At 34.9% G+C, this 10583-nt stretch overlaps 1 protein-coding gene across 1 annotated transcript; it reads right to left on the reverse strand.

Moving 5' to 3' along the window:
• Positions 1 to 427: 427 nt before the first annotated feature.
• On the reverse strand, positions 428 to 10311 carry LOC115440650 (O-acyltransferase like protein). The gene is made up of 13 exons (XM_030165046.2): positions 10074 to 10311; positions 8851 to 9148; positions 8325 to 8513; positions 8037 to 8116; positions 7118 to 7311; positions 5637 to 5751; positions 5238 to 5452; positions 4435 to 4628; positions 3812 to 3947; positions 3025 to 3211; positions 1761 to 1903; positions 854 to 962; positions 428 to 618 (listed from the first exon to the last, which is right to left on the reverse strand). Exons 1-13 carry the CDS (start codon positions 10249 to 10251, stop codon positions 551 to 553), a joined length of 2106 nt encoding a protein of 701 aa, XP_030020906.1. The 5' UTR covers positions 10252 to 10311; the 3' UTR covers positions 428 to 550.
• Between the last annotated feature and the right edge of the window lie 272 nt (positions 10312 to 10583).

Raw genomic sequence — 10583 nt, forward strand, 5'->3', positions numbered from 1 at the left:
TTCATTTTTAAAACAACGATTAAATTGCGAGATGATTAGTAGTCATTAAGCGCCGCGCAAACGCTGTTAACTTATTGCCGAAAAATGCTCATTAAGTTTAATAAAACTGAGAGTTGCTCCAGCAACTTCAACAGCTATTTTATTATAATTAAATTAATTTTATAAGAATACGAGACCCGTAACAATATTTACCCAACATTTGGTTGCAAATGCTTAGTACGATAAAGTTAAAACAGATGTCGCTGTTCTAAATTAATTTAAAATATTGATCGTGGTTTAAGTGCGGTCAATAAAAATAGATGGCGTGAGTGAGCAAAAAGTTAGGAAGGCCGAAGAACCGAGTAGCTTATGTAGTAATTAAATGAGGAAACAATAAGTAAATCGCTCAACTTTGGCCGTCTCATTTTGGTACAAATGAAACTAAATCAATAATATTGTAAGTAATTATTTATTAATCTTTTATAATTATTAAACTCAGATCAAATAAATAATGTCGCTGTATTAAAAACGTCTCCCAGTGAGTAATTTGTATTTACTGTATGACCAGCATTTACATTTGTTTACCATTGTCCTTTGTTAATTCGTTCGGTACTTCACTTGACTTGGGTCTCTTGGATGCTGTAAAAAAAGATAACAAAATATTAAAAAAAAAAATTATATGCTGTCATACTCGCAAAAAATACAATTAAGTACCTACTTACATTATTCATATCGTATTACGATTTAGATTTAATGTTAGGGCACATAGAGTTAATTTTTATTGGAAACCAATTATTAGTATTTAGTGTAACAAAATTTAATACGGTTTTAATATTTCTAAAGAGAAATTATTTAATAAAGTACTAATACTTACACTTCCCTAATAATATTTTGAATATCGTCGAAAATGGCGCATCCACAATCAGTGTGACTAAGAAAGACACCACGAAAGTAAATGCAAAATGACCCAGGAAAGTGAACATCTGAAAAAGAGAAACGTTTTATTTCTAATTTACCACCAGTAGTTCTCGAGCTTTGGTTAGTCCGTTACCATTATTTTTTCTCGAAACATTTTTTATACATTACTTAATGTACTACAAAGGCGGACTTAATGCCATAGGTATTATCTACCAGTCAACCTTTGGATGAAGCAGAGATGAAACAATATAGGTAGGAGTAATAAACAATACTCAAATAATATATAATAATAAAATATGGAAAGAATATAATTATTATATTATTTTTATTTGAATATCCGATAAGATTGTAGATGAATCAGGGAATATCATGACATTAAGCGACCGAGAGTTTCCACTATAAGAATATATAATAGAGTAAGAATGTCATGGTTTAGTCAGTTAGTCACGTTTCAGTGACCATTTTACCCACTTCGCTATAATAAATAACAATATACCTCCATAAATCTACGCAGATAAAGCCGTAACATGGTAAATTGTAAGGAAACTGGTAGAATACCATATTAAAAAAAAATCTTTTAGGAGTCGGTCTGGTCATTTTATGCGAGCGAATTGCTTAATTTTATTTTATATCAAAGGTATTGATTTATCAGAGGAAAACTATGCGTAAATATTCAACTTTACTATTAAATTATATTATCAACAAAATGCTGCGGAGCTGCATATTACTTAAAAACCAAAAATATAATTAACAAAATAATAGTAGACCATGAGGCGTGGTTGCAACGTCACAATGACGCTAATTTGATTAAAATTGTCGTCTTTTTGTAAATTAGTTAAGTTTATATATTTACAAGTACTAACCACTGATTCGACAGAGAAGAAAACAGGGGCTAGCGCTGCGTGGTTGACGTTAAGCATTAAGCCAAAGTGGACCAAATACATCGCGTAAGAAATGCGAGCTGGCAGCTTCCATATATGGAGTGACAATAACCAGTTGATAGGACCTGGAAATAAGGAACAAAATAGATTTATACCCTGAAAAATAAAACAAAAACGTTCGAAGTGAAGGTGTTCACTCGACACTACATTGCTTTGAAGTGAACGCGCAAATGGCTGGCGACATTTATGATATGATTGTTTTAAAGAAAATCATCGCGAAGTGGAAAGGTGATGCCATTTCCTTTAGTGAGATTTCGTAAGACCCCAAACACCCCAAAAAATTCTGTTTATACCATACCCTTAAAACTGGCTACCTAGTTCGGAGACTGTTAGTTAATAATGCTCAGAATCTTCTGGGTTGTGTAATTTCCTGATTTGGCATCGCTATAAGTAATAGGATAAACCGATTTTAAGGCGATACCTCAAGGTCCATTTTCATACATTTTGTTTCGGCTTTAATCTGGGTAACTAAACAAGTATTGGCAAGTAAAGAATTTAAATTCACGTCTAGTTAGTGATTAGTTCTCGCAGTTGAAAGAAAAACGTAAAATAATTAATAATCATGGATATTTCGGCCTTTAAAATTTAATATGACGAAATTTTAAAGGCAGAAATATCCATGATTATTAATTATTTTTACATTTTTCTTTCAACTGCGAGAACTAATCACTAACTAGACGTGAATTTAAATTCTTTACTTGCCAATACTTGTTTAGTTACCCAGATTAAAGCCGAAACAAAATGTATGAAAATGGACCTTGAGGTATCGCCTTAATGCAGTTTCTATTTACTTTAAACATGCCAATAAAAATCAACCAATTGTAAACACAACAAACAATTGACTGCCTCGGTGGCGTAGTTGTACTGCATGCGCGGTACGGCAGCGCTCTGAGGTCCTGGGTTCGAATCCCGGGTCGGGCAAAGTTATATTCGGGTTTTTCTGCACAGAATCAGCCCGGAGTCTGGAATTTGTGCCCGATATGGCGATAGGCTCGCCCCCTATCACATCATGGGACGGAACACACTTGGCGAAAAGTGGGTGCCATGGTAGCGCCTCTGCATACCCCTTCGGGGATAAAATGCGTGATATTGTGTGTGTGTGTAAACACAAAATTTTAAGTCAAATGGGCAATATTTCTTTACTAAGTAATTGCGATGACTTAATTTATGAACTATTTCTACTGACCTCCATATCCATGATGACACGCGACAATGAGAAGGCCTAAGGAGATAGCCCATATCGGCCTTATGAAAGAGTTAAAAAGGCTGTCCACCATCTGATTGTCCCAATCTGGCTGCATCAATGGGTATAGCGCGAAGATGACCCCAGCTTTCAAAAGCAGCGTGCCTACCCACACACACGCTACCGTTATCTGTAATAAACAATGACGTATAAAAAATTGTTGCTGTTTCAGAAGTGGTAGGTAAAATAATGTTTCTTTTTGTGGTCTTATGACTGCTGCTGTAACAACAGGAAATGTAGCGAAGATGTCATTCTACAATCGTTAAAGGTCACGTTATCTATAAGTCTATCGCTAGTATTCTGTCATTCTGATACATAGTGGCGGATTTGCCCTAAGGCCCAGTAGGCTCGGGCCTAGGGCGGCCAGACGATAAGGGCGGCAAATCGGGCCAAAAAAAACACTGATGATGCAAAGTATTTTAATGTATTAAAATCTCGGGTACCTTATGGTTACAATCTTCTTAAATCACTGGTTTGGGTGCTGAGAAAGGGGCGACACATGGCCTCAGGCCTAGAGCGGCTAGGACTGCAAATCCGCCACTGATGATACACTTTCCAGTTTTCTATTAGCGAATGTAGAAAGGCATCTCAGCAACGGCTTTAGATGTAGGAGATGTTAAAGCCAGTTGCGTTTTCCCGAAATAAGCAAGCAAGTTAATGTTCAAAGAGGTGAATGAAGAATATAATATATAATTATCTGTGATATTAGCGCGATGTTCACAATACTTACTTTCGACCACCTCGGGGTAGTATCGCGGTACAAATGTAGAATGTAACCAATGATCATTCCCACAAGGAAAGGCGCTGCTCTAGTTAACGTATTGACGTAATAGTACACTAGATAGTACATCATCTGGTGTCCGCGACTGCAAAATATAACACATTGTTTAAAAATGTGCTACTAAACACACAAATATGACACAAAAGGCGGGGAAGTGATCCGTGGCCTATAATTGTGGGATGCCCATCTACAAGATTTTGGAGGCAGCCTACAACTACCATAAACTTTTAATACGTTCTAAATTATCAGACCTGCTATACGGAACTCGTTTCATTTTTTTAGCGTAGAAATACTAGTTAATACTATCTGTTAGTCTCATCTCCGTTTGCTTATTCAAATAGAAGTGCCATAAGATAATAAGACCATTATGCACATTTCATAGCTAAAATTATAAGATAGGGTTAATGATAATCAACGAAGACGCCAAGAGTATGAACAAGTAATTAATTTTAACTCTAAATAATACTCACTGTGGACTAAGGCCTAAACCCTCTCAATGGTAGAAGAGTCTTGTGCTTAGCAGTAGACAATAGGTACATAATACAGGGCTAGTATTGTTTTATAATACTCACCCAGGACTCATCATTCCAGAAGGGAACTCCATATGAAAATTATACACCGTTGCAACTACCAGGATACCTATGTTAGCTGCCGTCAGGGCAATCCACGCAACAGTCCTCCTCCCACTCAGCACAAAGAACAAAACAATGGATGACAGGATATGAAGTTGGACATCTATCGCCAAATACCAGGATTGGCCGACGCACTAAAATAAAAAACGTCGCTGTAATATTTAATTCATGCCTCTCTTCTGAGTAATCAATCTAGACAGCGAGAGTTTCCGGTTCTTTACCCAACCTTGGTGTCTTCGAACAGTTTCTATTAATGTTGGCATAAGCTCTACGAAAATGTTCTATCGTTCGGCATAGACCACAATGACTATTAACGAAAGATGGCCCAAGAAATTGAAAGAACAGAGTTATTGCTATTAAGGTTATTTTAGGATCTTCACTGTGGTTGGCATATGTACATATGTACGTTTTATTAGGTCCTTAAATATGAGATTGGCTTTGTATCGTACTGGCCACTTTGGTTAAGAATTCCAAACTCAATTTTATATTTCTGCATTTAACTGGTATGTACATTTAAGTTTCGAAAACAATCATTAATTTGTTTTTTTTTTCTGATTGTTCCTCCCATACAATGCCATTGCATTTTATATTAAGCCATGCCATTATGCCACTGTCATTTCCATATTAAGGACATAATATTTATAGTAAAGTATTATACTTATGCAAATTTTTAAATGCACCCAAAAATCCATTCCATGCACAACTTCCCAATATTACACTAGTAGGCTAATAATCTTATTCACCGTATGCTCAGGGTTGAGATAATTCTGTATATGTAACAGCGTAGGCCACCAGTTAGACCTGCAGGTATCAACGTGTCGCACCACAGTGGTCCACACTGGACCGTCAGTCATTCGGTTGAGGTACGAGGCTTCGTATAATACCGTCAGGGCGAGTAGGGGAAACATGCGCAGAAGGCGATTCAAGTAGAACAGATGGATGTTCTTGATTAATTGTTCTGGAAAATAAAGATGAGTGAGATGCACTCAGCAAGGAAACGAGGTAATTTTGTAGTGAGTAAAAATTTCCTAATTTTGCTGTTTCTCAGAGGTTTAAAATGAAGGAATTAGCGAATCGTTTTGTCATTAAATTGTCGTAAAAATATAGGCTCATGGATTTTCAAGAGATTCTCTAGAACTTACTTCCATTTAATTTACCGGCTGTTGTGTACACAACAAGCATACCACTCAGAGTGAAAAAAGTATCTACTGTGATATGCGCGCTCGTCAGCCATAATGCGTTTAAAGACGGCACCCACTGGAAAATAAAGTTTAATATTTTATTAACTGACTTAAAAATAGGAGAGTCGTCATGATTTTTTTTCTTAAAAACCTAAGAACACCAACATTTGTAAACCGATTTGGAAAATAAATAATACATTTATTATTATTAATTAAGAAATAAATAATACATTTAAATTGGTCTCAGAGAATTTTATCAAAATCGGTTAGGTAGTTTTGTTTTTAAACCAAAATAACTATATTCCAGTATGTCGTCCAAGTAAACGAAAATTTGCGAATTTTGATTTCCAGTGACTTGCAGTGGTATTTAATTACAAAGATTATAAATAAGGGTACACGTACATATATTTCACAGAATTTGGTTGCATAAGTTGGTTATGAAATAACAGCTTAATAATAATGTCTGCCCTGTTTTTTCAAAAAGAGAAGTAAGTATGTGGTTTCATTTAGTAATTCAATGTCAAAATGACCCTGAATATTCTACTAACTTTCCCGCGGGTTCACACGCGTGAACGAGTTCTTCCGGGATAAAAGTCCCGCTACATACTTCCCGAAATAAAAAGTAATCTATGTCCTTTCCAGGGTTTCAAACTAGTCTCTGCATACCAAATTTCAACCAAATCCATTCCGTAGTTTTTGAGTTTATCGCGTTCAGACAGACAAACAGACGCGGCTTGAGACTTTGCTTTATAATTGTAATGAAAACCTATAACAAATGTCTTTATCTCCTATAAAGAGTCAACTTTCCAAATGTGTTTTTCTTCTTCCATTATCCTTTTATACAAAACAACATCATTGTTATGATGAATGAATCTAATCAAGATATAAGGCGCAGGTGTACAGCTTACGCAATTATACTTATTTTAATCAGAAATTCTCCTAATCAATAATGGCTTTAATGATATTGGTATTTTCTAATTACTTAATCTGATAGAGCAGACAAATACTATTAAGAATTATGAGAACATGCTACGAAAGATCTAATAGTATGTATAGGTAGATTCATTAAAGTTAACAAAAAATCATTTGTTGGCGGAGACATTATAATCATTAGCGCATATGCCATCTTAGGATGGTCGTCACAGCTCTATCAAAGCACTGTGAAACAGTGGCAAAACGTGGGAATTTCTAAAAGGAAACCCAACACAACGTATAAATACTAATATGTATAAATACGGTCTGCAAATCTTTCTAATGATAGTAAGATTCAAAATAATGAAGGGAAGTTAACAGAAGTCGGGTTATATAGACCCTTCGCCACTGCAGTGAAGTAACATCTAGTTGTGAAACGCTACACTTTTCTTTCAACTTAGGGATCTACATATTGTGACGGTGCAACATATTTAAAGTTAGCAAATATATCAAGCTATATATACGTATACCTGAAACGTATCAATCGGATTGGCCCAGAATGGTACGCTAGTGAATGCATGACCAACTAGCACCCAGAGCATGGCAAGTGCCCTGATCCCATCGACACACTCTATACTATCACAGCCTGAAGTAAACGTCATCAGGCGACGTCCATTGGTGTAAACAGAAAATATCTTGCCCTTAGAATTTGCTATATATGACCCTGCAAAAATAGTATACGGACTTGGGAATCATCGAAGAGGTAAACGGAGTGTGTACGGAGTGAACCAGAATTTTAGAGATTAAAACAATGATTTAGCGGATCCTGCATCAAAAGGGTTAAAATTGTATGTAAATAATTTTAAAGATATGATCATCATCATCATCAGTCACATTTAAGTCGGCTGCTGAACATAGGCCTTCCATAAACATTTCCAGATGGACCTGTAGAAAGCAGCCTGCATCCAGCGTGTTCCTGCAACCTTTATCAAGTCGATTTATTTATCAAGTATATTTAAGATCATGTAACCCTGAAACTGATGAAGACCCATGATGTGGACTCACGGTGCGATGTATACGTATAAGGTCCAAGCTACTTTATTAAAAAAGCAAATTATAATTGCTTTTGCTTTGATTCTCTACGTTGTTAAATCACCATGGTAACAATTAAAATTAGCTCCGCAACTGCGATTATTATTTCATTAGAATTCAATTTTACTACCAATGACAGCGTTATTAAGTGATTATGGTTTTTATATGATATTTAATTACTACATTGATTTAGTGATATCTAAAGCTCTGAACAGTGGAGTTTTAAGTTCAATTTCAGGTTAGACACCAAAACCAGTGTGATTTTTTTGACTCAAGAAAAGATTCGTCCTTTAATTTCGAATAAAATAGGAGCAACAGCCCTTAAAAGTTTAAAAGATAAACAGCTCTTCAACTTACCATTTTTGTTTATAAACGTGAAGTAAAGATCATAACAAGTACTTAATAAAGTTACAACTGCAAAAACACCAACTACTATCCTGAAAAATAATTGCGTATATTTAGAAAAAATTCTAATTAAATTTCAACTCTCAATGCAAACTGTATTGAATAACACCATTCATCAGGGGTAAGGTTCTTTAAAAACATTATTATCATGTGACTCTTGAGCCTTAATATTAGTAAAATATTTAAAATAAAAGATCAAAGCTGAACCACTAGTGCTGACCTGTAAATTTACTGACTTACACTATTGCATAATCAGCTCCTGACCAAGGTTTGTCATTAGGTAAACGACAGAACTCATCTTGGTACTCGAAGCCTATTTCAGTCAGATTAAACAGCGCAGAAGTGAGGGCCTGCTCGGTTGAACAAGGTTTTGGAATGCACACAGCGAGGTTCAATGTCAATGCTGACAAAGGATTTCCTGGCAGTAATCTGTGAAATAGAACAGAAACATATTTTTAGTTTGTTGCCGTCATTTGTATTATTAAGCAAAGAATTTAACATAGGTGCAATGTGATTTCTTACATTTAATGTAAAATATTCGCAAATGTTAGACATTAAAATTTAACAATTTTTTGGATTTTATTACGATTTTTTATATTGTATTGAATGAGAAATATGTTTGTCGCACGGCTATATTTTGGAAAGCTACTTCTTGTATATTTAAATAACCTCGAATGAATAAAAAAATAACCTTGTGAAACAATTACTTAACTGCCTTTTTACAAAAATTGACCTTAAATAAGTATATTATATTTTCACAAATTACCTGGTGTCAATGTCACCCGCCATAGCTTTAGCTCCAGCACTGATAATATTAAAATCATCCAGACTTTTTACGGTATCATTAGGTATTTTCAACTCGTTTGAACCGAAACGTTCATGCAACGATCCCGGTATACCCGGAATTTCGAAGTTGTTCAGTGGTACACGGATCATGCAGTATTTGCCCTGTATACTTGAGCCTTCAACGGAGTGTGATATGCTAAGACATTGATAATAATTCCCTAAGTCCCACGTGTTGCCTTGAAGGATCCCCCGTGGTATCCTGATGCCGGCATCTGCGACTAAAATATAAATGAAATTAAGAGGTTAAGGGATTTACCCATATTTTTCTATCTGCCCTATATATCAATGTAGCTTCGATGGAACACGCTTTTTATGCATATTACTCAACGCTTAGGTGTCGTAGTTATATCCACGTGCGAGGTGTGAAACCGCTCTGAGGTCCTGGGTTTGAGCCTCGGGTCGGGCAAAGCGATATTTCATTTCATTGCAGCCTTCATCAAGGTGCTGCTAATTTAATAGATAACCGCGATAAAATCCGTAAATCAGTTTATAATTTAATGAGTTTAAAAAACTAGTAACTCTCCCTGGCGGTTGAAGTAACCAATTTATTCTGACTTTAAAAATATTCCCCAATCCCTATCAACAGCTATTTTAAGTTACACTATATTGTTATGTCATGTGAAAATTAGCCGACGTCATAAGATTAACAGTAGGTGCAATTAGTTCCGTTTCGTAATATTTTACTTTACTGTTATTATTTTGTTAATATTTATTTGTATACAACACTCTCGATTTTCGCAACAGGGTAGACGGCATCATTTGATTTTGTAATATTGACCTCGTGCCTGATTTCTCGTTACACATCAACTCTCGTTCGCGAAGCTATTTAAATGTATAATTCTTATTCCGTCTTGGAGCTGATTAATACAGGAAAATAGAAACACCTTAAAATTGTTATAGGTAATAACACCTTAAAATTGTTTTTAATTTCTATTTTGCGCATTATCAGTCCAGCCATAAACTCTTTCATGGTAAAGTTCTCTTTCTAGAACATGGAGTAGAATGGATGAATAATTGTGCAATATAGTTAGACTTGTGATAAACATTAATTTAAAAAAAATTAACAACATTTGACCTGGTACCTTAGCATAATAGAGTAAGAGTAATTAAATTAAATTTTATAAAAATAAATTATTAACTTACACTGCACTGCTAACATTGTATTTGCCAAAATAATTTTTATTTGTTCATCACATAATTCCGGATGTAATACTTCTTCATATAAATTTTGATCTAACGCCCCGATATTTGGTGGCCTCCACTCCAAACGGGCATCCACACCAACAAACAAAAACAAAAATATAACTCTAACCACATTCATAACTTGTTGCAATCACTTTAGCGCCAATCACTCAAAGATGTGCGAATTCTAATAAGATCATTAAGCAACCCATGCGGCAATTAAAATTATGTACTTAACGGTTATCTTATCACACATGAAGCGGAAAAAATATATATTTATCGATAATCCATAATTTACAAAAAAATATATATTATAATATGTAGATTATCCGTAAGATTTAAATCAGTGTAATATTAAATATCGAGAAATATAGCGATACTTACTCCGATCTATTTCATGTCTGCTAGTTATAGATTAATTCTTAGTTATTTTTATGGTTATTGACATAAACAGCTATGAGTTACTCGAAT

This window comes from Manduca sexta, chromosome 24, assembly GCF_014839805.1.
Source record: "Manduca sexta isolate Smith_Timp_Sample1 chromosome 24, JHU_Msex_v1.0, whole genome shotgun sequence".
Classification (NCBI taxonomy): Eukaryota; Metazoa; Arthropoda; class Insecta; order Lepidoptera; family Sphingidae; genus Manduca; species Manduca sexta.